The sequence below is a fragment of the Lissotriton vulgaris genome, chromosome 1_2, assembly GCF_964263255.1.
Source record: "Lissotriton vulgaris chromosome 1_2, aLisVul1.2, whole genome shotgun sequence".
In the NCBI taxonomy this organism is placed as follows: Eukaryota; Metazoa; Chordata; class Amphibia; order Caudata; family Salamandridae; genus Lissotriton; species Lissotriton vulgaris.
In genome coordinates this window covers 322,233,531-322,260,869 of record NC_141686.1, presented here as the reverse complement: position 1 = coordinate 322,260,869, position 27,339 = coordinate 322,233,531, and the positions used below count along the sequence as shown (strand labels likewise).

The 27,339-nt window shown below is 46.7% G+C and overlaps 1 protein-coding gene across 2 annotated transcripts in view; it reads right to left on the bottom strand.

Annotated features, from left to right (window-relative positions):
- The window catches only part of ZDHHC5 (zDHHC palmitoyltransferase 5), a 485,133-nt gene extending 458,719 nt beyond the window's left edge, over positions 1-26,414 (bottom strand). Inside the window, exon 1 of one of the 2 annotated variants that reach the window (XM_086953378.1) lies at positions 26,240-26,414. Coding sequence is in view for 1 of the 2 variants with exons in the window: in XM_086953377.1 (XP_086809503.1) it covers positions 26,240-26,346 (107 nt within the window). In the remaining variant the exon portion in view is untranslated. The remainder of the gene's footprint in view (positions 1-26,239) is intronic. The other variant, XM_086953377.1, reaches the window with a different exon arrangement.
- Between the last annotated feature and the right edge of the window lie 925 nt (positions 26,415-27,339).

Genomic DNA, 27,339 nt, shown 5'->3' with positions numbered 1-27,339 from the left:
TCGACTGTCCTGAGACTCAAGGTCGTATCTGGCTTTGGGTATGATAAGCGCATTCCTTGAGGCGCTGTGCCTACACCCCGGAACACCAAGACGAAAGGGAGTCACCCCTCCTGACCTTTCCAGTAATAAATAGTTAAGCTTTGAACTAATCATGTGTGCCATATATGGTCTTTCCTTGGAGCTCAAGGGCCAACTGGTGTTTTCCCTTTTACAGTGATTATATGTGTGGAACGGAAAAGTAAATAACCTCATGTTTGAATACGAGCCAACAGTCATCTCCGCGCACCGAATGGGTGAGAGTTGGAGAGGCTCCTCTATATAGTATTTTGCTTAATAAATGATTGAACTTTCTTCACTGCCAACTGACTGATTATTTGGTAATGGGACTGGGGCTGTTGGTAGGTACAGCCCTTTATGTTATTTTTTGTAGTACTTCACAAATCCAACCGAGCCTTCCATTTGAGTTGAGGATTTGAACACCAATAATACAAATTGTTTATAGCAATTTGAAACAGCTGAAGAACGATGCCCTGAATGAAAACTAAGGTATTATTTTAAACTCTATTCTGTCACACTCTTTCGCCTCCCTTCCCTTTCCAAACCCACCATCTCCTTTCATTTACACTGAATTGAGGAGATTTATTTCTTACTGCACACATGTGCCACCCTAGAGATGGCGGTACGCTCACCTTACGTCACTTCCTGGGAGGGATGGGGAAGAGCACCATAAGACAACACAATACAGAAATACACCCTGGCATAAGGTGCGCAGCTTGGCCAGTAAGATTAGGGAGCAGTGGGGTGACCTTCAGATTTTCAAACAATGCAAGGTTAAACACATTATACCACAAGCAAGGTACGTGAGAGAGCCTTAAAGGGCAGTAGAAAGGGAGAGGAATCCGGACTGGTAGTGGTACTAAGCGAGAAAAATCACAATAATTTGTAAAATAACAAATATTTATGAAAACTTTCAAAACTGAGAGATGAGGGAGTGTGTGTGTGTGTGAGCGTCTTTGTCTGTGTGAATGTAAAAAGTCCTTGTGAAATCCGACAGGCTCCTCAGCATATCCCACTGAAATCACATGCGCCCAACTATTTACAAGAAAAAACCTGAATTAGGAGGGGGTGTAACAACCCAAACAGGCCCCCCACCCTCGAAGCTACGCCCCTGCCTGGCACCGATGCATAACCAATGTCTTTGTGGATTCTAGGGACGAGCCTTGGTACTTGTGAAATATAGCAGGCAGCTAAAAGTCAGTTCACCATCAAGACCAACACAAGTAGAGATGAAATCACTGCAGGGTGAACTCTTACTGAAAGCTATGAAAACAGGCGATACGACAAAACAGTAACGTGTGGGTTAATGGAGGCCTGGATTAATGCGGTTTTATAGATTTCATAGTGAGAAAAAATTGTGACGCGAGATTTCTGTGCCACAGGAATTCTGCACGGATCTACTATTTCCACGCAGGCTATAGGTTAGTACCTCGTATAGCTGGCTCAAGCTTTCATTCTAGTGAGGTTGATGAAGCAAATACCTTTCAGCTAAGAAATACGAACACCTATTATTAAAGTACCAAGACAAATTAATTTACATTATGCTGTATATAAGTAGATCGAGGTTACATCAAACTGAATACAAATTAAACGCATCTACTATCTTGTCAACTGCAAATTATGAAGGGAATATATTAATTTACATGAAACAGAATACATTGAAGTGAATGTTTGTGAAATAGTGTGTGCATGTGTGGCCAACCGTGCCCATTTTAAAGGTGTCTAGCTCTTTCTGCAGATGGGGCATAAACTTACTGCTTCATCATGCTTGGACTGAAGCTGGCAACCTTCATATTATGCACCTTAAGTCTCTGGGCTATCCAAAATAAAACCAGCGGGTGGCATGGGACCCCACATGATGAGAACCGGAAAGAGACAACGATATTTCCAGATTCTGAAGTCACTAGCTCTCTGGAGCATAACGTGGAGGTGCAGCGCAAGGGAGGCGGCTGGAAGGTCGAAGCTGTAATAAAGTGAACGCTGAGCCGACAGGGGGAGGGAAAGTGAAAGCACGCGATGCGCGAGCTGTGCCGCCGGTTTCTCTGTTGAAGGGAGACATGAGTTGCCACGTGCGGGCAGGAGATGTGCATGCATACGGAGTGCACATCTCCTGTACGCGCGTGCCACCGTCTGTCTCTCTTTAACAGAGAAAGCGACGACTACAGGTCTTGCCAAGGCGAGAACCGCATGCACTGCGTCGCTAAGGCGGGACCTAAAAACGACTATCCCATTCACTGGAGGAGACCGTGTGCCAGAAGGTCAGCCGCTTTTTATGTCGAGCCCGGGCAGCGCATGGGCTGATCTGCGAAGCATGCTGTATTAGAGTATGGACTTGAAGCTCCGCCCGCTCTCTGCCCATATTTTTCATTGGCTTGCATCATTGTCCTTTGTAATTGCCGGCTTCTGATTCGTTAATCAGCTTGTTAATCTCTACTTAGAAATGTCTTTTCTTCATTTGTAACCTCCCATGGAGACTGTAACGAAACTCGTGCTCATGTAGAGCGTTCTGATAACCGATTTCTCGGGTCCAGTTAGCGCTATATAAAACTGTGGGGGAAAAAAAAGATGGTCCCTTTTACTTCTGTTACACTGAATGTCTTTTTTTTAGTCTGTAGGCACCATTTTCTTTAATGAGTTTCTCCTAATGCAGGTACAACATGCTTTCGTGCAACATTCAGCACGCCATGCAAGCTTTCACTTTCAAAGCAGCCCAGGACAATGGCAGCAGCTTCTTTGAAATGCAATAGGTCTTGCATTTACAAGAGTTACAGCTATTGGCATTGTAGATGACAAAACCTTTTATTTATGTGCTAATTATCAAAACGTATAAATAAAAGGCATTGTCATTTACAATGCCAATAGCTAAAATTCACGCAAATGCAGACCTATTGCATTTCAAATGCTTCTTTTTGGTGTGGGTGCTTCTTTTTGGTGTGGGCTATAATATTAAAGAACAAGTGTTTAATATTACATATTTTTAATGGGCCATTCCCACTGCATATTTTTCATACACACCGCGAAAGACATCCTTTTTATATGAGTGCTCTCAGTTTGCTACAGCAAAACAGGCTATAAAGCAGTAGCTTAGTATTGACTGAAACGGCGACTTGTATGCACTTGTGATGATCAAGACTGAAAACACGAGCACAATATTGATATACTATGTCAGTTAGAAACTAGATGCTTTTATTATTTATCACTAGCAGAAAACATTGACTGAAATATACAGCTTTAGAACATTGGTCGTGGTAGCAATGAAACAAGTTTGTAGCGGAGGAGGACTGGCTTCTCCCCTCCAGGATCCTGCTGCTCAGTAAAGTGCGCCTTCAGTTCAAGAAGGCAGGGTTCGAGTCCGCTCCATTATGGAGCTATATATTTTATACATGCAGGGGGTCAACCTCTTATTATTTGTTACATGCTGACCCTATGTTCTTACGTGCCACTGATGTAGCTCTTCTAATTTGCCCTTAGAACTGGCCACCAAGCGAGAGCAAACAGAGGCTTCCCTAACCGCTAGATCCAGGGGGTGGGCACCCCAGGCATAGCCGAGCCAGGCCATAAGCAATGAGGTCTCCAGGGCCATTAATGGTTCCGGGAGGAGGACCCCCTCCTTTTCAAATGCACGGCCAGAATCGGCCTGGAGAGGAGGACTGCGTGCTTCCTGTTTATTAAACGACCAGGCCCCGGGCCGAAATCGGCCCAGAAGGGCCAAATGGGGCCCATCTCCCTATTTCTGTATGGCAGAAACCAGGGGATGGGAGGCGCGGCCGCCTCATTAGTTATTGGCTGGCCCTCAGGGGTAGCCGTCCCCTTTAACACCGCCCCCTCCCCCGCCATTCTCATCTCAAATCCACCCCAGGACCTGCCACAAAAGGGGGCCTAGAAAAAACAAGCATTTACAATGCAACGGTTTCGCCTTTGCAAAAGTTAGAGCTATTGGCATTGTAAATGACAAACGTTTTATTTATGTGTTGTTTTTGAAAACAGATAAATAAATGGCATTGTCATTTACAATGCCAATAAATGTAGGCGCCTCTTAGTGGCTCGTACTTCCGAGGCACCAGTTTCGAGAGACCTGTAGTGTGCTTCGCTGTAAGGGTGATGGGTAGTAAGGGTACAATTATGTAGTATGGATGATATGGAAAGTGTACCTATTGTGCGCGATGGCCAGAGTAGTGCTCTTGTTTGGTCTTGTATAACCGTATTTGAACGTGTTATGCTAAACGGTGCTTAAGCTGTATGTAAAGTTGCAGATGTAGCGGCGTGAGAAGTAATTGCATTTACATAGCGCTTACTACCCCAGACAAAGCGTTGTTGCGCTATACAGCAAGTAGCACACTACTCTGAGTAACTGGTTATTGTTACAGATGAGCAGGAGCTTTCTCTCCCATCGTTACGAGCGCATTGCTCTAGTTACGATTATAGCACATTAGTGACAACTCTGGGTGCCGATGACTACCATCCGTGTAGTGTGATCAGTTTCTTGGTCGGGACGGAGTAAATACATTTGGGCTAATTGAGGCTCTTACTTACTGCAGCGTACGCACCTGCTTAAGAATTGCGTTTGTAGCCAGTCGGTGCAAGCAGGTGTTACACTATCTTCTTAAAAAGCTGCATGTGGTTGGCAGGTAGGAATATAGTCACATGAGTAGTAGTTTCCTAGACCGTGCCTTCTAGATAGTCGCCAGCTTCCAGTCGGAATGGGAACACATGCGTGGCAAGTTTCTATAGTTAAAGGAAGGAATTGACTGCTGTGCGTTGAGGTGGGGGATATGGAAAACGTCCCAGGGTGCAAGAGTTTCGGAATCGAAAGTGTGCAGAGACTCCTCTTTCCTACAATGATGAGAGAGGATTGCTGATGCGATCGTGATCCAGCAGTTTATAGAGTCCCCGCTCATGAGCGCAGAAGGACCGGGGACAATGCAAGGCAGTGGCCGCCAAAAGCGTCGCAGCAGCTGGTTGTCAATTGAACTACAGGAGCAGTGCGCCCGGCCTGACAGCACAGAATGGGGCCACATCCCATGAAATAGACCCAGGTCAGACGGATCGAACCACCCGCCTGGCTTTACACTAACTAGCGTACACCGGGACTGGCTTCTTGGCTACCCGCACCGGTTGTAATATATAAATACATACACACACACACACACTTTAAGAGGCGGGGGGAAATGGACGTATTAATGAGAATGGCTGGCACGGGAACAATGCTCAGTACCGAGATAACCCCGGCCTTCCAGACAACCCTTCGATGGTAGACTAAAGTGCGGCCGTAGGGCCTGGACACATCTCTTAATCAAGGAAGTACTGACACTGGGCTGCTGCTGCTGCCGGCTGCTCCTCTGAGGCTGCACCCTGGTCACGCGGTTATTCTGCAGCACGCCCAGCACAACGCGTCCGCCGGCGGCGCCCAGAGTAGCCCCGTACTTGCCCAGCTGCACGTTCTCTTGATTCTCGTCTCGCATTTCCGAGGCCATTTGCGTGAACATGGTGCCGCAGGCGCAGTTCTTGGGCAGCGAATGCAGAGAGAATGGAGTTAAAGGGGCAAGAGGAAAGCAACAACATGCGGATCCCGCACACCGCGGGGTCATAGAAAAGGAAGTGTAGGTCCAGGAGGATCAGGTGCTGTGCATAGCGGCAGTGCAGAGTAGCCACTCCCCGGAGCAGCGCGAGCCTGGGATCGGGTACGTTGCAGGGCTCCCCTGCAGCCGGCTCGTTTATTTTGGTGCGCTGCTCTAGGCCAATCACAGCACGGCCCTGGGAATGACGTCACGGGGGTGTCCCGGGCCGGCAGCCAATCACAGCGTGGCCCGGGACACACGGCAACAAGGGGCGGGACTTAAAAAAAGACCGAGAAACGACCCCGAATTGCGTTCCGACGGGGAAATGGTGATTGACAGCCAATCTCTTCCATTGGCTAGCCTCCATTTATGGAGCTAGCCAATGGGAGAGAGAGGCGGGTCAAAGCACCACTGCTGAACTCATGAAATGTTGGCTCCGCCCACTGCTTCGCAGTGCGACGGTAGCCGAAACCTAAACATGCGATGGAGCCTGCACTTTTTTTTTCTTCAATTTTGCAGCCAACTCTCCGCAAGTTCACAGCAATACTGAAAACAAATGTTTTTGGACACCGCCACCAGACCTAGGGGTTCAGGGTGTTCCTAACCAGCCCCCTTTTTGTTCGCCTTTTTTCTTGGGACTTAGAGGAGTCTGAGTCCTAAGATGGCTGACAACACTTCCTACTTTAAGTGGTAGCAGCCAATCAGGTCTCATTTTAAGAACGGTCGGATTTGCGGGGTCCGCATACCTTGATATATTTCAAACTTTTGCCTTCAATAACTCCAAAACTACAGAACATATTTACACAGTTACTAAACTGTCACTTTCTGCACCAGGATCTTCCTTTATGGCAGATTTGGTGTAATTTTGTTCAGCGCTTCAGGCTGTAGCCGCAACAAAAATTCCTATGGGAAACTGCCTTGGGAAAACGTGCTTTGGAAGGCCCCCTTTCTCTCTGACCCCGCTTGACAAACCATCCCGAAACTTTCCTAACAGCAGCTGAAGTGAGTGGCAAACTAGTTTTGAAAATGTTGTCAAGAATCATCAAAAGGTACCAAAATTAACAAAAAAACATGCTTTGTCTATGGAAACGAAGTCCTGACTAGAACTACCTACTGATGACCATCAGTAGGTATACATAAACATATTTATGGGTTTATGGTTGGGGTTGTAGATTTAGGGTTTGGTAGGAGTATAGGGATGATTTGGGGTATAGGGTGGTAAGGGTATTTTCAGGCTTAAGGGATGGGTAAGGGTATTGGGTGTGGTGTTTTTAGGGTTTAGGTGTGGGTAAGGGTATTGGGCGGGAAGGGTGTTTTTAGGGTTTAGGTGTGGGTAAGGGTATTGGGCAGTAAGGATGTTTTTAGGGTGTGGGTAAGGGTATTGGGTGGCAAGGGTGTTTTTATGGTTTATGGGTGGATAAGGGTGTTTTAGGGTTATGGGGTAGGTAGGCGTACTGGTATTTTTAGGGTTTAGCAGTGGTTAGGGGTATTGGGTGGTAAGGGTATTTTTAGGGTTTTGGGATAAGTTCAGGTAGGGAAGGTGGTCAGGTTTGTCAGTGACTGCATTATGTATGGCTTTCCATTACTGCTCTATGGGGGGAGTCGATGATTTTGGGGCCATACAAAACAAATGTATAGATAAGTAATACTGAATTACAGGATGTTTTTAACCGGGGGTTTCTGAATGGCCTCAAATAGATGAGAGCAAAGTGGCATCACAGACAACTTGCATTGGGGATGAAATTCCCCCCGAGCGGCAGAACACAAGGTGGGGAGGGTCCGAAACGCTTGCAGCTCCTGGGGTGCACTGCTACCATCTCGCTTTACAGTGCTCCCATCCCCGGCTGGAGGCCTGAGAGGAGGTGCTTATCGGTCTGCCCAGTAGCCCTGGTCAGAGCGGTAGTCCCTGGGGCCGGCCTGTTAGAGCGATTGGAGCGACCACATGTGTGTTTGGAGAGGTCGAGAGTTCGCCTGGGCCACGGGGCCGGCCACGTTGCTGGCGGGCTTGGACTCGTCTACCGGTTTGTATCCCCGTCGCCCTTCCCCTCCTCTTTCCATGCTATGTTCTCACCCTCCCCTCCTCTTTCCCACCTTCATTACCTGTCTACTTCCCCTGCTCCTGCCCCCCTTCCCTGAATCTTTCCCCTTGCTTGCTTTTCCCCTTTCGTATTTGTGCTTATTGTTTATCTCGACCTTACAAGTAACTATGTTGCCATGCTCTAATAACTGTGTAACCTTTGTAACGCTGTAACCTGTAACTATGATCTGATGCTCATGTAAAGCGCTCTGATACCTCCGGGTCCAGCCAGCGCTATATAAAACCGTTAGACTAAATAAAATAACTAAAACTGGACATCCCTCAGAACCCCTTGGAGGAAAGCATTCCCGTAATTCACTCGTACCCTTCTATAATTATACTAGCAGCCCGCCCCAGCGTTGCCTGGGGCAGAAGGGGGCTGGGGGCTGCATTTTTACCCCGGGGCAGAAGGTGGCTGGGGCAGCATGTTCTCGAGGGTTGCACCCGTCGACTCACTCCCGCTCCACCCCCCCCCCCCCCGCCCCCCCCTCGCCGCCCGCCCCGCCCGCCTCCCGCCCGGACTCGAAGTTAAGTTAAGTAGCAGCCCCCCCCCCCGCCCGCCCCGCCTCCCGCCCGGACTCCATAAACATTAGTTTTAAGTTCGGTAGCAGCCCGCGCGGTGCACCCGCCGACTCCCTCCCGCCTCCCGCACCAGCAACGTATCTCTCACTGCCACTGCTCCTCCGGTTCTCGCAGCTCCTACCGGCGCTGTTGTCCTCCGCTCTTCCTGGTTGTGGTCAACGCCGCTCCTCCCCTCACGCAGACGTCGCTCATGTCGTCTGCTCTTCCTGGTTTTGGTAAACGCCGCTCCTCCCCTCACGCAGACGTCACGGCCGGCACTAGTTGCAAGGGACTACTTTTTTTAATTTATTAATATTTTAAAAAACGTTTTATTTTTATTTTTATGTAGCCTATGTCCTTCTGCTTGCCCTGAGGTTTTCTAAGATGTCTTGGGTGTGTAGATTGGCGCTGTAGTTCCCGAGTTTACCTTGCCTAAAGGTGCAAGTTCTCTCTTTATAATTGTAGTATAGATATAGATGGGGCCTTGGACAAAGTATCATTTGCAGGGCATTCTATTTAGGTGCCATGACTTTGATCCCATTGTCCCCAAATCTTCCCTTGCATTTAACTGTTCATCTTCCCTTTTACTTGAGCTCTCCGTCCTTCTTCCCTTGATCTAGTCTTCCTGTTTTACAGTGGTCCCTTTACTATTCCATTCAACAGATCTATGTCCCTTTCGTCTATTTTTTCTTGGTCCACGCTTCTTCTTATCCTTGCTGCAGTCACTTCCCTTGCTTCCTCCATTTCTTCCTGCCTTCTTTTAGCCGTTTCATCATATTTTCCTTGCTTAGTCCTTCCTCCATTAATGGAAGCATTGTTTCCCGTTCATTTTTTCTATTTCCCCTTTCTCTCCTCTGGGGCTTCACTCACGCTTCCTGGTCAGTTAATCATCCCATCCTTGGTCAATTCACGCAGATTCCTCTCTCTCTCTCCATATCTCCAAGTATGGCCATTTCAGGTTCTGACACCGATCAAAGGGCCCCTTTGCAATGAGGTCAGCCCTCAAAAAAGGTTGCAACCGTGGGCAAAAAAGAGATGCAAAAGCCCATAGCGCCTCTTAAAGTTCAAGGCTAGGCTTTCTGAAAGAATGTCCTTCACAGGGCCTGCATCACACACAGGCACACACATATGCACACTCATACCAGCCGACTCACTCCATCGTTCACATAGTTCACACACGTACATATAGCAAGCCAGGAGCTAACTTTCTTAACTCTTTACAGCTTACATCCGTGGCATTACCGGTTGTGCTGCATTTCTACACCAAGGAGGTTCACCATCGAAAGTCTTTTATTACTTTGTGTAATTTTAACATCGACTGGCATGTCTCGTATACACTACCATGTTCTAGCATTTAATTATTTGTACAGTGACCTTATAGGACCGTATCATACCTTATTATTGTGATCCTGCACACGCCCCAGCATCATCATGGATTTCACGCTAGTAATCTCCACCAGCTACATTGTATTATATTTGTTTTCTCTTAGACACAAACGGAGGTACCACCGGCTCTTGTATTCGTTTTTGTTCTCTCTTAGATACTTTCTACAACTCGGTACCATGCTCTATACAAACTCTGCATTCTGTCGTTTTACGCAATTGGGCATTACATCCGCACTCTTAGCGTGGTCCCCACTAACTATGTAATTTATCCCCCATTCACATGCGTAGCTGTGTATTTAACTTTGGTCTTCTCTTAGACGCAGCCCCGGCTAGCACGCCTTTTCTCTTCCTACCGGCGCTGTTGTCCTCCGCTCTTCCTGGTTGTGGTCAACGCCGCTCCTCCCCTCACGCAGACGTCGCGGCCGGCGCTAGTTGCAAGGGACTACTTTTTTAAATTTATTAATATTTAAAAAAACGTGTTATTTTAATTTGTATGTAGCCTATGTCCTTCTGCTTGCCCTGAGGTTTTCTAAGATGTCTTGGGTGTGTAGATTGGCGCTGTAGTTCCCGAGTTTACCTTGCCTAAAGGTGCAAATTCTCTCTTTATAATATATATAGATATAGATATAGATATATATATATTTAATGAGTCAGGCAGAAGACATGGCGGAGTTTGCTAACAAAAGATTTTCAGTATTAACTTAGGAATCTTATAACATTGTACATGCTCAATATTATTTACAAGCACATATCAATAAATGGGTACGAACAAGATTGCTTCTGTTCCCAATTGAGGTGCATGGGCGTCATGGCCTTCCGTATCCTATTCTACCATAACACCTTCCATGCTCATGACAGGGCGGTTCCATCATGAAACACGGTGGGCATGTGCTCATGATGGAACTGCTCAGTCATGGCACCCACCCATGGGGGAAGCGCCGGCGCTCCCACCATAGGCAGCCCATCAACTTCCCACAAAAGGGGATGGCAGGGAAAGTTTCCGCTGCCACCCGGAACCCCTATGGCAATCCCATGACACCAGTGCGCACAGCATGCACCGTCATTAGAAAGCCCCGGACGCCATGTGCTTCCAGTTTCATTGCTCATGGAGGCAGGGGGTCCTTCCGCGCACATTGGCACTGGGGAAAGAAGAGTGTTTCCTCTCCTCTGATGTCTGTGCAGGGCACTCCTGCTTCACGATCGCGCACAGCGTAGCGATCGTGCAGCAGAAATGCCGCCACTAGGCACCAGGGATTTACTTTAGTGTAATGGAAGCAACACCTTGGGCAAGGGTCGCTTCCAAAGGGGCTCCATTTTCTGAAATCGGGAGACTCTGGGGAATGCGGGGTGGGTGGAATTTTGTGGATCCACGCAGATTCCAGAACTTTCCATCACAGAAATGTGAGGAAAATTAGGTTTTTTTTCCTTATCAAAGTTTGAGGTTTGCAAGGGATTCTGGGTAACAGAACCTGTTAAGAGCCAGACAAGTCTCCCCATTCTGGATTCCCCTCGGTGTTTAGGTTAAAATATTTATAGGTTTGCTAGGTTTCCCCTCAGTGCCGGCAGAGCTAGGGTTCAAAATCAACAGCTAGGCACTTTGCAAAAAAAGGGTCCGTTTTCACTGTAAAAATGTGGTGTGTCCATGTTGCGTTCTGGGCCGTTTCCTGTTGCGAACAAATGAGGTACCATTTTTATCGGAAGACTTTGGGGAATGCTGGGTGGGTGGGATTTTGAGGATCCACTCAGACTCCAGAACTTTTCATCACAGAAATGTGAGGAAAATGTGTTGTTTTTTTAACGTTTGCAATGGCTCCTGGGTATCAGAACCTGGTCAGAGCCAGACAAGTCATCCCATCCTGGATTCCCCTGGGTGTTTAGTTTTCATACATTTGTAGGATTGCTAGGTTGCCCTAGTTGCTGGCAGAGCTAGGGTTCAAAATCTCCAGCTAGGCACTTTGCAAAAAAAAGGGTACATTTTTACCGTAAAAATGTGGTACGTCATAGTTACGTTTTGGGCTGTTTCCTGTCACAGGCACTTGGCCTACCCACACAAGTGAGGTACCATTTTTACCAGGAAACTTAGGGGAACACATATTTGTAGAGCAACTGTTATTACCTGTTGACTTACGATTGCATTTCTGCCTGCCAAACGACAATGTGTAAAAAATAAGTCACTTTGAAAAATGTCCTATAATTCACATGCTAGTATGGGTACCCACAATTTCGGAGATGTGCAAATAGCTACTGTTTCTAAAAACTCTATATTTTGTTCCCATTTCAGAAATAAACAGGTGTCTTTCATACCGATTTTTCACTATTTATATTTTCCCAAACTAATTACTATATACCCGGTACACAATGAAAAACCATTGCAAGACGCTGCTCAGTAACTGGCTCAGGGTTCCTCGGGTTCTTGGTGAACCTACAAGTCCTAAATATCCCCATAACCAAGGACCAGCGAATTTAACGGTATATTGCTCTAAAAAATCTGTCATACTTAGAAGACGTTACAGGTGAGAACGGTGTCCCACATTGATGTTTTTTCCAACTCATTTTCAATTTTTCCTATTTTCAACCGTTAGTTTCTATAAGAAAGCCTTGAAGGAACTACACAAATGACCCCTTGCTTAATTTCAGAAATGTATAGCGTTTCAGGATCCATTATTGCTTTTATACCCATTTTCACCATTAACTGGAAGGAGGTTAAAAGCACAAAAAAATAGCAAAAATAGGCTATGTCACAGTAAAATGGCAAAACTGTGTAAAAAAACTTTTGGGTTTCTGACAAAAGTCTGCTTGTCCCTGAAAGCTGGGAAGATGGTGATTTCAGCACCCCAAACCTTTGTTGAAACCATTTGCAGGGGAAAAAACAGTTGCCTTCATCTGCAGCACTTTTTCCCCATAAAAAAGTATTGCTGTATTTTGGCTAATTTCTCGGTCCCTTCCAGAGGAATCAACAAACCCGGGGTACCATTACAATCCACATGATGTTGGAAGAAAAGGAAGCAAATTTGGCGTGGATACCTTATGTGGTCAAAAAGTTACAGGGGCCTAAGTGCAAACTAGCCCAAATAGCCAAAAAGAGGCTTAGCACTTGGGGAGACCTAGCAGCGAAGCTGTTAAAGCGCAGTCTGTTCACCGAGGAACACTAGTCTTTTATTCACCTTCTGTACTACTGCCAAGCTATAGTAAAGAGCGGAGTATCTATATCAAGCAGATCATGTTATTCAACAATCAAACACCTACAAAAAGCAGCCAGTAGCTGTCTGAATACGACGGACATTTCCGACCTTTGCCACTGTGTGAACTTTTTACAAGTCCTTTTTAAAAAGCTTTGTGACCCTGTTTTACATTAGTTCATTTCCACTTTGTGTGTTAGCAGCTTTATCTGAATAGTTTTAACATACTGTAAAAATGTTTTAAAATGTTATCATTAGCTGAATTTTTAACTCAAAATGCAATCTTTTAAAGGCATTCATGTGTTTCTCCGGTAGATGTTTTAGTGGTTTCGACTAACCACAATAAAGCCAATTACTCTGGTATAAACAGTGCCAGCCGATGAGGGCCCCTTCATGCCATACTTTCCCAACAGTGAATTCGATCAGAGTTCACAAGGATTAATTGACGAACAGCACATTCCACAGATTGGAAGCACATTGAATTCAAAGACTCTACTCGTGTAACACACTTTAAGAATGGTTTCAGTCAGGCTTACGTTTAATGTAACTTCAAGGCAAATTAATTATGAGTTTGGATTTTGTTCATTATGATTTGTTTGTTTCACGTATTATGGTGCAATAATTTTGTGGTGGATTTGTGGGAGCGGGCTTTCATTATGGGCATGGAGCACGGGACAATGCATTGTGGGACCTGAAGTAGCAATAAGCATGTTTCGAGCGTAACAGGAAAGTCATGTGGTTTGATTGCGAACACCTGCATTAGCGGTTAAAATAACAAACTAGGAGCAAGTAAGCAATGTTTCAGATCCTGTTCAGAAAGAAAGAAGGCATAACGAGATCAACATGCCGTGCTCCGCTTTCACTAGGTAAAAGTTTTTTAGGTTTTTTTTTGCTTTATGTAAATGCGATAGGTTGTCTTTAGCTAGTTTTTGCATGCCATGTGAGAATAGCGGGGGACTGTGGAGGGCACTTTTGACAGATTTGGTTACATTTTATTAGTTGTGTTCATCAGAGGAGATTTTGCAGCTTTTTTGTTTTTGTATTGTTTTGGGACACTGCGAGGGTGGGGATATACGTATTTTTTAAGGCATTTTCTACGGGTTTATAATTTCTGCTCTGGCATTCACTAAGCCTGCGATGTTTGAGTAGATGGTAAAGGTGTATGCTTTTAATTCTTTTTCAGCAACCCCTGACGAAGAACCCTACTGGTTCGAAATGCATTGGGTCATATGGAATGCTGTTAAAAGCACAAGTTTATGTAATAGCTTGGATTAGCAACAGAAAACGTTTGAAAATGAATAAATAAAATATCCAGTGAATTTCAACTGTCTCCGGATTGACTTTAAACACGCATGAAGATGATGGTGAGTATAATCGTTTAAAAGAGACTGGTTTACAATGGATTACCTGGTTTAAATATTAAACATTGGAGTATTTGGAAGACTTTTTCCTCTATTGCAGTGCAACAGCTAGGGTCGCAACTAGCGTCACTTTTTTCAAAGAATACTTCCCCCACAGGTCATTCCAGGAACGAAATAAAAATCTTGGACCCACGATGTAAAAGAGAGTGGGGTGCCCGAAAAATATTTGACATGTTGCACAGAATCTCCTGGGGTCCCTGGGCGCCCTCAGAGCCTTGTCACATGCAGGGCTGACCACAGGGCAAAGACTGTGCGTGGGGAAGGTGTAGTAAAGTAGGGTTGAAAAAAATTCCTTTACAGTTTAAAAAAGTATATAGAAATTCACTGAAAAACTAAGGTTTAAAATGAACATGGCCAAGTCGGCTGCGCTGGATGTGTCGCTCTCTGCCGACGCCAGACGGGACCTTCAAAGTCTCTTCCCTTTGCAGTGGTCCTCCTCCACAGTGCCTTACCTGGGCATTTTGCTTGCTCCCACCCTGCCTGCCATGGTCGCAGCTAACTATTCCTCTCTGGGTAAAAAGGTAAAGGAGGAATTCGGCCGATGGAACAAGGGCTTACTCTCGTGGCTGGGCCGGATTGCGGCGGTGAAGATGACGATACTGCCCCAGATCCTGTATCTTTTTCGCGCTCTACCTCTTCAGCCCCCCGTGGGTTGGATACGGCAGACGCAGGCGGACATCTCCCGCTTTGTGTGGCAGGGCCGTAAGCCTCGGATGAAGCGGGTCCTCTCCATGCTTGCCCCGGAGGCGGGGGGTCTCGGAGTCCCGGACCTCCGGAAGTACTTTCAGGCGGCGCAGCTCCGGTACTTGGTGGAGTGGAGCCGGTGGGAATCGGACAAACATTGGCTTTTTCAAGACCAGGCAGTTGCAGGCCGTACCCTCCAGGAGGTCCCGTTCCTGCGGCGCACTCATCGCCCGCCTAATCTCTACGCCTCCTTTATCACCCGGGTCCCGCTAAGAGTGTGGGACGCGGTGTGTGAGCTTCGGGAGCTCACCACTTTTCCGTCGCCGTTCACTCCCATTGCTGGCAACCCGGACTTCACTCCGGGTCTGGAACCGGGGGCCTTTTCCCACTGGGTGACTGCGGGATGCAGGGCGCTTTTCCAGATCTACGGGCCGGAGGGCGTGCTCCCCTTCCAGCAGCTCCGTCAGGAGTTTGGTCTGACGGAAGGGGACAGACTGCGTTACATGCAAGTCCGCCACTGGGCTCTTCAACCCCCAGTGCGTGATGTCGCCGCCCGTTCGATTACGCCCTATGAGCGATGGTTGATAACCCGGACCTCGGGCGCCAAGCTCATCACTGACTTGTACAAGTTTCTCCAACCCCCGCCGTTTCATTACCATAACCCAGGGAGGGAGCGCTGGCACAGGGAATTGGGCAGGACCCTGAGCCACAAGGAATGGGACAAGATTGCGTATCGGGCGAGGCACTCTGCGTACCACACTGGGCTGACGGAAACCTTCACTAAAGTGTCCACCTATTGGTACTACACCCCGGAGCGGCTCTACGAGATGCGCAAACTGGGCGATAAGGGCTGTTGGCGCGGCTGCGGACAGGAGGGCACCCTCACGCACATTCTCTGGGAGTGCCCGGTGCTGTCGGCCTACTGGAAGGAAGTCTTAGATGAGGTGGATAGGCATTTTGAGATTGAGCTTCCACGCTTCCCCGCGTATGTCCTGCTTGGCCTCCCCAATGACTTGATGTACCCGCTGAAATCCCGCAAGGGCAGGCAAATTGCGATTGCGCTAGGCTCCGCCGTTCAGAACATACTCGTCCTTTGGCGCACCCCCACTGCCCCCTCGATCACTGGTTGGTTGCATAGGCTCTGGCAGGTACTGGGCATGGAGAAGATATCGCTAACGGTGGCTGGGAATGTTGACCAGTTTGAGGAGCTCTGGCATCCCTTTTTGGCACTGCTATCCACGGAATTCCGCGAGCTAACGTGTCCACGGTACTTACGCCTCCTTAGGCTGACGCCGCCGGCGCCAGTGGCGGAGTGATTGTGCGGATTGGGGGCTGGGTGTTGGGGGTGGGAGGTGGGGTTATATGCTTCTAATGCTGACGGGGATGTTGGGGTATTGTTTTCTTCTTTTTTCCCCTTTGCTTTTCTTTCTCCTTCTTTCCTGGGGTCGAGGGGCTGGTGGAACGGTATACTTCTTCTTTACTGTGTTGCAGCGTGCTATTCTGGCTTGCCCTGCCTAGGGAGTGGGGGCCTGCAGGGGGGCTGTTCACAATACATTATTACCTTATGTTTTTGCTTTGTTACCCTCTGGGGCATCCTGCCTCCCTCTTTTTCTTCTGACTCGCTGCACCGTTTTGCTTGTTGCATTGTATGTTTACCTGACCTCCTGCTCCCCTCCCCATGTTTTTCTTATGCCTTAATAAAATACTTTAAACCTAAAAACTAAGGTTTAAATGGCGTAATAGTTGGGTGAAGAGGTCACTTGACTGTAGAAGCAGAACTCCACTTCCCTGTGGTTTGGTCCAGGCTATACAAATAAGACAAATACATAAAGGATGTGCCTTGTAATGGTGGCAGCAGCAGAACTTCAACCATCGGCAACCTGGCGGGCCAATGTGGAGCATGACCAATGAAGAAATGAACAGCCACCGCAAAACAATGTGTGCTCACAAGATATGCTATTGTACCCCTCTGTCCCTCTCCGATATTACCACAACTCTGATCAGGTCGGTTTTATGTTCACAACTTAAGTGATTAATCAACTCAAATGTATTCAAGGTTCAGCCTCAGTTTTCTGTATTTTCTTTTAGCAATTATGTTCAACGTGGAAGGTATGCGCCTTCAACTAAAAATGACTTACATTAACTTGTTAAAAAAAAAAAGAGATGACAGCTCAACGTAGCAAAAAGTACTTTAAGAACGGCATTCTACACTTTATTTTCGCAAAAAGTCATACTTGTCCAATGGTCTCTTATATGCCAACTTTGGGCTCATGTTGTCCATTTCTTGTCTACACATTCTAACTTCTAAAAAAAATAATGATGGATAAGTGGTTGCTTCTACCGTTAACCTTGATAGGTTGGGTAACCTTTATCAAAATATCAACTTGTCACTACGCCCACCCACATCGCTGGTCACACACTCGACCCTATCTTCACCTCCAGCAAACATGTCTCCTTCAGTCACACCACTACTCTCCTTTGGACGGACCACAGCTGCGTTCACTTTATCTACAAAAAGACCACAACTCACAACCATCCTCAACCTACTATGCGAAGAAACTGGAACAAAATCACCATCGACCAGATCTCCTCATCGCTTCTCCAAAACCCCCCTGCCCACTCCTCAAATCCCGACCAATCAGCCATTAACCTCATCCAATGGCTATCCAACATCGCCGACATCCTAGCACCGCTGAAAAAAACGTCAAATCAAACTAGGCAGCAAAAACGCCCCCTGGTTCAACGATGATCTTAAGAAATCCAAGAAACTCTGTCGCTCCCTCGAGAAAGCCTGGAAAAATGACCCAAACACCAGCACCAAGGACGCCTTCAAAAACGCCACCCGCATACACCACCAACTAATCCGCTCTGCCAAGAAAGCCGCATTCAAAGGCCGACTAGACAACAACGCCCACAACAGCAAGGAATTATTCAACATCGTCAAAGAATTTACCAACCCCTCAGCCAACTCCAACGACATCACCCCCTCTCAAGCCCTCTGCGACTCCCTAGCTTCGTTCTTCCACAACAAAATCGCAGACATCCACAACAGCTTCGACAACCGACCCGGAGACCAACCCACCCAACCTTCTGCAGGACCTTCACCCCCCTTGAACATCCTTAATGACTGGAACCCTATCTCCACTGAGGACACCATCCGCCTGATGAACTCCATCCACTCAGGATCCCCCACAGACCCCTGCCCTCACCACATCTTCAACAAAGCAGACTCCATCATAGCACCACACCTTCGAGACGTCATCAACTGTTCCCTCAACTCCGCCACCTTCCCGGAAAGCTGGAAACACGCAGAACTTAGCGCCCTTCTGAAAAAACCCACAGCGGACCCCACCGAACTCAAAAACTACCGCCCCATCTCGCTCCTTCCATTCCCAGCCAAAGTCATCGAGAAAGCTGTCAACAACCAGCTCGCCGCCTTCCTCGAAACCAACAAATCCCTCGACTCCTCACAGTCCGGCTTCCGAGCCAAACACAGCACGGAGACCGCCCTCATCGCAGCAACAGACGACATTCGAACTCTTCTGGACAATGGAGACATAGTCGCCCTCATCCTCCTCGACCTCTCCGCAGCCTTCGACACAGTCTGCCATAGCACCCTTCTACAACGCCTCAGAAACATCGGAATACAAGGAAAAGCACTGGAATGGATCACCTCGTTCCTCACCGGAAGAACCCAGAGAGTCCGCCTCCCACCTTTCAACTCGGAGGCCACTGAAGTCATCTGCGGCGTACCCCAAGGGTCCTCACTCAGCCCCACCCTCTTCAACGTATACATGAGCCCCCTCGCGGCCATCGCACGCCAACACAACCTCAACATCATCTCCTACGCGGATGACACTCAACTGATCCTATCACTCACCAAAGACCCTAACACCGCCAAAACTAACCTACATGAAGGAATGAAAGAAGTAGCCGAGTGGATGAAGCACAGCCGTCTGAAACTGAACTCAGACAAAACAGAAGTCCTTATCTTAGGTACCTCCCCCTCCGCCTGGGATGACTCTTGGTGGCCAGAGGCCCTTGGAAAAGCACCCATCCCGACGGACCATGCACGGAACCTGGGCGTCATTGTGGACTCCTCACTCTCTATGAACAGACAAGTAAACGCCGTTTCATCATCTTGCTTCAACATCCTTCGCATGCTCAAAAAAACATTTCGCTGGATCCCCACCGAAACCAGAAAAACGGTCACCCATGCACTGGTTACAAGCCGCCTGGACTACGGAAACACCCTATACGCCGGTATCACCGGAAAACTCCAGAATAAACTCCAACGCATCCAGAACGCATCAGCCAGACTCATACTAGACATCCCACGTAAAGACCACATCTCTAATCACCTGAAAAACCTCCACTGGCTCCCCGTCAACAAGAGAATCACTTTCCGCCTCCTAACCCACGCACACAAAGCACTTTACAAACTTGGACCCGAATGCCTCAACACACTACTTTCCTTCTACACCCCCTCCCGCCAACTACGATCCTCCAACCAAGCGCTTGCTATCGTACCTCGCATCAATAAAACCACCATGGGAGGTAGATCCTTCTCCTACCTCGCAGCTAAAACCTGGAACTCACTCCCCACTCACCTTCGTCTCACTCAGAACCACCTAGCATTCAGAAAACAACTTAAAACTTGGATATTCGACAAGTAATTCCCCACCCTTCTTCAAGCGCCTTGAGACCCTCCGGGTATGTAGCGCGCTATATAAATCTTTGACTTGACTTGACTCCCTCTACTGTTTTTTTTGTTAACAAATAAACCTATAAAAAGTAATAGTAGTTACTATAAAGAGCTCGAATCTACGTTTAGAGAGTTTGTTTGGAGAAAGAAAGCCCCCAGGCTCAAACTCTTGGTGCAACAACTTGATATCAATCAATGTGGGTTAGCATTACCGCAAATCCGTACATATTATGAAATGGCTATTTTAGATTTAACGGCTCTTATATTATCAAATGGTCTATTAGACAATTTTTTCTTGGATAAAATTATGAAGGAATCTGGGTCGCAGATCACAACATTTCTAAAAACCTCTAAAAACTCCCCAAGAGGTCCAGATATAAAACTCTACTGGATAATTCCTTCAGACTGCGGTTCTGTTTTTTAGGCAAGCTGGTTCTTCTGGGTTCCACTATCTGAAATTAGGCGAATGTAAAAGCTTGGGTCTCCAAATTCATTCTAGTCATCTTAAAAATTGGAAGGAATGTGGTCTAGAAAAGCTGGGGCGCTTTTTAATTCAAAAAGAGTAATTACCTCAGGTTCAGGTTAGATGCAGCAACCGGAGTAAGCCTGTTTTCTTTTTATATTTACAGATCATATATTTTTTAATCAATACAATCTTTTGACTAAATCTATTTGGAGCCAAAGTTAGAGGGGTGGGCAACTAAAGTGAGTCTTATTTGGTAGAGAAATTTTTAGAAAGAGTAACCCGGGAAACTCAATGTACCTTTTCTAGTCAAGAGTGGCAGGCCATATCTCTGTTAAGGAGTGAGACGTTAAGAGCTGCCAATTTTAAAAGAATGGCCTTCCTGCCCCTGTGGATGGCCTACTATACTCCCAAAGCCCTCAACAAGAAATATCCAGAAGTAGAGAATAGATGTTTTCGTTGCCAGGAGGAAGGGGCTTGGTTAAATGCATTCTTTACTTGTCCAAAGGCAGGGTTATTCTGGGGCAGGATTTTTTTCGGCAATAAGCCAGGCGATTCAGAAGCGGATGGATACAGAGATCTCCCTCTTCAGTATTACGAGATCTGGGACAAACTTGAAAAAAGCGGAGGAGACTTTTCTAGCTATTTCCTCCCTGAATGCTCGCTCCCTAATTCTTCAAAATTGGAGGTCGGCGGAAGCACCCTCAGATGCGAGGTGGCTAAACAAGATGAAACGAACCAGGACATTTAAAGAAGCATATGCAAGGCGGTGGTTGCTATAAAAAAAGTTCACTGCGACTTAGAATTACTAAGCCAATCTTGAAATTATGACAGTATAGAAGCTCTTATGACTATAGCACTTTAACACTTTAGCAAGCCAGAACTGTATATGTGTAAAAAGTTGTGATATTAACTTAAGCGCATTGGGAAAATGGGTACTCTGCCAGCTTATTGCTGCAATTTACTTATTCTGCACTTCTTCTGCACTGGCTTAACGTATGATCGGTATATGTTGATTAAATGTGTTTTTTAAAACTCCCTATTGAAAAACGCGCATTCTGTCATGTGATGGTTGTTATATGCTTTTCTGCATCTACTTTGCATTTTCATGGTAATGGTTTTATTCAGGATTTGTATGTTTTTATCAAATGTGGTTTTTACACTCCCTGTAAATTTTATTATTGTAATGTCCCTCTTGCTCTGCTCAATAAAAAATAAAATTTTTAAAAATTATCTCTTTCTTGAAAACCGCGGCCACCTCACTGCAACACACTGCTCACTTTAGTACACAACATTTCTAACTCTTTTCACAACACACAACAAACAGCTTTAAATTAAATATTAAAAATGTCAAATGAAATGCCTCATTTCAAGGCCGGGCTGAGCCCAAAGCAGAAGCAACGGTCGCCTCTTTATTACCCTGTTCACTCAGGCAAGCACAGCAGTAACCCAGGAACCTACATCTCTGGGCTTACATGCAACGTTGTGGCACTGCAAATAAGGTCTATTCACAAAACTTGTTTAGAGATAGCTTTAGACATGCAACCTCAACTGAAAACTCGCAAAACATAATCTGCCTTCAGAATCAAGACCCAAAATATTTGGGTCACCATGACAAACTTACCATGGTGGGCTGTGGCCACAAGACTAGGAGAAAAGAGGAATGTTTCTCCAAGCAAGAGTGAACGAATACAAAATCCAAAGTTTGTGGGAATTCACAAAGAGTATGAATGTTGTTTCATTTAGTCTTTGGACATACACTTGGCTATCTTTCGCAAACAGCAGGACGACATGTTGCAACAACTTGACTGGTAGCATTACGAAAATGCCAAACACCAGCATCTCAAAAAAGCAGGCCTCATGGCATCAAGAGAAACTGAAACACCCTTCAAGCTTGATACAGTATGAAAAAACTTGTTGATTCCAACATACACTGAGGACTTCAAAAGCACTGGACAAAGGTCAGATTTGCCAAAGTATGCAATCAACGTTATTATATTTGGAAAAGATAATAAGCCTGAAACCAAACTCGCATATAGACTAATTTTGACAATGAATTGTTAAATGCAGTCACCATCATTTTTCTAACGATGCTTTGTTGGTCAACTCCCCCACACATTTCAAATTATTTTTAGCCTGTCAGTAAACTTAAATCAAATCTGGCTAGCCCTTCATCCACAGGCCCTTCATCTTGCTGAAGGTGTTGTACCTTCACAGGCATTGCCTCCTTACGCAATCCAATAAGCGGTCCGAAAAATTACAGGATAAGCTAAATTAATTGGAGAAAAAAAAAATGAAAGCACCTCTACAGTAGAGTTGAATTCCTGATTATCAGTCCTTGATGCCTCACTGGTTAATCAGTATGATTATCCTCCTTCTGTACTCAAGATGGGTTGTGTGAGAAAATGTCACAATAAAAATAACCTCTAAAATAATTCAAGCTCCGTTAACTTAACAGCGTTCCTGTGTACTTGAGACAGGTGACATTTCTATTAAAGGTGGCCAAAGGCATAATAGTGCAGTGCTCTGAAGAATTCTGCCATGATACATAACATATTAATGCGACTACAGTTTTCTTCTTCATCCAGAATGCCCCTCTCTACAATGGTACTTATCACAGCCTGTCTGGGCCAACTGGTTCAGCAGGAACATCCAAGAAAGAGTTAAACATTGCATATTCAAAACATTTTATGAAATAAATACAAATACATACTCTAAATACAAGCATCTAACAGGACGATCCAGTCATGTTTGTGTTTCATTTCTGAAACTGGCAATGCTGCCAAAAGATGTGTAAAATGTGAAATGTATGGACCTGTGGGTTAGGTATTTCTAATGTGCATACCTGGCTGTAGCAAAAGACCAAGCTACAGTGGGGCACAGTTTAAGGAGGTAGAGCCAATGGAACGGGGTGAGAAGTCCGCTTATCTACAGTTCTGTCCCTTGAAGGTATGAGTTTTTATTCCTTCCCGAATTTAATTAGGGTTAGTGCTATTCTGATGTCAGAAAAGATGCTGTACTAAATCAGAATATTATTTGTTTCTAAGGGGCCCATTAGAATGACTGGTGCAGGGGTGTGGAATTTATTAATATATCTACTTGTCCATGGGTCAGGTTGCTTCATACATCTACTTGTCCTGTAACAAAATCCACTTGTCCCTTTGGTGCCAGGTAGTTCGCTGACAAATTATGGCAGCAATCTCATTATATGAGAGCTCTTATATAGCCTCTCGGATTATGCCAGGGCTCATACCATAGTAGTGTTTGAATACTAGCAATCCCTTTATGTTGCCACATTACGGCAGATCTACATACTGGGACTGAAGGTAGTGGTAAGCAATAGTTCCAGGGTTGGAATCCCCTTTTGAGTCTGTGCAAACCTACTAACTTGCATGTTTTAAGGGTTTTCAGCAACTCTTCACTAATAGTTTCCTATACTGAGAAATGTTGGAAATTTACTCCTGATAATGGCAGGCTTAAACCTTCCAGAGTTGGGAAAAAAGTGGTTGGCGGGAAAATTAACTTGCAAACAATCAGGTTTTCGCATGAGCAAATCTACACATGCATATTTGCTCATGCTAAAATTCAGTTCACAAATATTTTCTAGGAGTACAATTTCTTGCCCTACTTCTGTAAATTCTTGCAAATTCTTAAAAGCCATATAGCGGCACTAATTTCAAGGACATATACCAAGGGTGCACTCTTGAGACTTTCTTTAATAATTGTTCCACTAATTTGGTCTGCGGTTAACCATGACCTTTTGTGTTTATTAAAATTCTCTCTCTGTGTATCGGCTGGCTTCACTGAGTGACAGCATTCTGCTCTTTCACAAGGAGCATATCGGCACACAAAGTAGTTTTGTTCAGTGCCAATAACTAATGTAGCAGTGTGTGTTTTTTTAGACCAAAAACAATTTTTCCTTATGCCAATGTTTGTTACAATGGTGAGGGCCCGGCAGCTCTCAGATCAATAAGGTTTTACAAAAACCGTGTCAAAACAAGTCATGCATTGCCAAATCTAAAAAGCTGACCACCAATTTCAGACCTACTGGCTGTGCCAACATTTGTTTATTTTTATGTTTCCCATAATCTTATTGAAACTGGTTACACCGATTTTCCAATATGAATATTTTTGGTAAATACTAGCATGCATCAACACATGTTACTAAATGATGCTGCAAAGAAATGATACCTGAAAATTTACAGTAGTTTAGCTAAATGTTTTTTTCCCTACTTTAATTTTTCTAGTAACATTTTATACTGAAAGCAAAGAATCATTAATCTTGCTTTCAAGCCGCTGCAAATATTTGCATCTAATCACATTCTGGCAGCATTATGCATAGCCTCATATTGCTAAACTTTGAAACCATGTGTACACATTTTTATACTGGAACCACTGTCAGTAGTGCAGTCAGAATTTACATTTACTTTGAACGCTCACCCTAATAATAAAGGAATTGAATTAATGAACTATGAATACAAGTTTGAACAGCATTAACAAATACATACAAATATGAACTTGACTGCAGGCAGTGCCCTTCCCGGACCCGTAATGTGGCACTGTAAACTGGCAGCCAAAGGTTTGTGCTGCAGGGAGTTGGGCCTACTTGTCCCAAGGACAAAACACACATTAAAACGCGTTGCCCTTGACCCCAAACAATATGTCCTGGGCGTCGGGCTATAGGAATTCCACATCCCTGCTGGTGGTTCGTCGCCGGCAGTAGCCACCGCCGGCTTCGGGGGCGCGAACCGCCCGCCCTCCACACAAGGTATACATATTGGTTCGGAAGTCCCGTGTGTAGTACAACATACAGGAAGGGCAGTCATGAGAGCCTTGCAGAGTGCACGATTGTCTTGTGCGGAACCATATGGGGGGTGGAGGGGGCTGGAGGAGCGAAAGGGTGCTAGCAGGAGGTAGATTATGGTGTATCATCTGCCTCTTGTTTCTAAAGAGAAGGGGTTTCATCTACCTCTTGTTTCTGGAGGGGAGGGGTGTCATCTACCTCTTGTTTCTGATTGTGTCATCCACCTCTTGTTTCGGGGGGGGGTGTTGTGTCATCCACCTCTTGTTTCTGGGGGGGTGGTGATGTGTCATCTCTTGTTTCTGGAGGGGGGTGATGTGTCATCTCTTGTTTCTGGAGGGGGGTGATGGGGGGGTGATGTGTCATCTCTTGTTTCTGGAGAGGGGGGGTGATGTGTCATCTCTGGGGTGATGTGTCATCTCTTGTTTCTGGAGGGGGGGTGATGTGTCATCACTTGTTTCTGGAGGGGGGGTGATGTGTCATCACTTGTTTCTGGAGGGGGGGTGTTGTGTCATCCACCTCTTGTTTCGGGGGGGGGGGGCGTTGTGTCATCCACCTCTTGTTTCTGGTTGTGTCATCTCTTGTTTCTGGAGGGGAGGTGTTGTGTCATCTCTTAATTCTGGAGGGGAGGTGTTGTGTCATCTCTTGTTTGTTTGTTTCTGGAGGGGAGGTGTTGTGTCATCTCTTGTTTCTGGAGGGGGGGGGTTTTGGAGGGGGGGGTGTTGTGTCATCTCTTGTTTCTGGAGGGGGGTTTCTGGAGGGGGGGTGTTGTGTCATCTCTTGTTTCTGGAGGGGGGTGTTGTGTCATCTCTTGTTTCTGGAGGGGGGTGTTGTGTCATCTCTTGTTTCTGGAGGGGAGGTGTTGTCATCTCTTGTTTCTGGAGGGGGGTGTTGTGTCATCTCTTGTTTCTGGAGGGGGGTGTTGTGTCATCTCTTGTTTCTGGAGGGGGGTGTTGTGTCATCTCTTGTTTCTGGAGGGGGGTGTTGTGTCATCTCTTGTTCCAGTGCGGGTTTCTCCTGAGATTAGTGTGCCTGCCTGGAGTGGTGCTGGGACCCTCTGCCATGAGCAGGGGGCTGCAGCTCCTCGTCTGCTCTCTGGGGGCCTCTTGACACTTGGAGCCAGCTGGGTGCCTAGCAGCTGTCTGACCCCATCACCTCCCTCCTCTGCCCCTGGCCTCGCCGGTCACGGTGACCGGGAGAGGCCGGGACAGTCCCCTAGGTCTGGACACTCCAGCCCCTCTCCCTGTGCTCCCGGAGGTGACGCGTCGGCCGGCCCGCTGCCCTCCGGGGGCTCCCAGGCCTGCCCCCGCCCCCTCCAGACTGACCCCACCCAGAGGGGTCTCTCACCTCCAGCCAGCGGCTCCCCGGGGCCTCCGCCTCCTCCTCCTGGGCCTCCACCGGTGTATGCGCGCGCACCTTCCGTCGACCCACGCACCTGACGTCACGGCGCGCATGCGCCGCCAACCGTCGTGCCGAGGAACGCGCACGGCGCACCGAACCGGAGGTCCCGCCCCACAGGTGTGCCAGCCCAGGCCGGTGTACAGGAGGAGCCACAGCTGGAACCACGCCCCTCCTGCGAACACCACGCCCACAACTCGGCTCGTACTTGGGCACCGCCCATAGTCCTTCCAGGAGCCCTCAGCTGAAGCTCCGCCCCTCTGCTCAGGCCACGCCTAGAACGCGGCTAGTTTTCTGCATTAAGGGCTTTCAGGAGGAGCATTCAGCTGAAGTCACGCCCCTACTGCTCAAGCCACGCCTAGAAGGCGTGTAGTGTTCAGGCCACGCCCTTAAAGACGCTGCAACCTGTGCTTAGGCCACACCCTCAGAAAGAGGCAAAGTACGTATTTAGGCCCCACCCACCCACAGGTGCTACAGACCTTTTAATTCTCTAGAAAGCCTTTTCTCTTTTATTATTATTTTGTTTCAATCTGACATTGTTTAATATAACCTGGGGCTGCTACTCTACTACTTGGGCGGTTTTCGTCCAGAGCCACGCCCACAATGCATGCACGTAGAAGCTCCGCCCCTAGAGTGGTTAGATACCCGCCCTCCCGGATGTTCAAAGCTGCGCGCAGCATTTAACCACGCCCTTTGGAAGCTGCTGTCCTTGTGTATATCATTCGGCATACAAGCCACGCCCACTAGAGTCCTCCCCCCCCCCCCTAATTGCCCCGCCCCTCGGTCTGACCCCGGGCGCCATTTCGGTTCCGTGTTTGCAAATAAGGGCGAGCGTGTGACGCATTTACCTGCGTGGTGACGTCAGGGGGCGGGCACGCTGCCGCAGATTGACAGGTCTGCTCTGGTAGTATACCAGCAGCCACCAGAAGGCCAACTTAACAGATTCCAGTTTCAGGCTGAATGAAACATTTCCTGGGTAACCAGAAGAAAAGTTACAATTCTATTAAGGATAAGGAGGCGAGGATTATGCATATCTTCACTTTATTTTA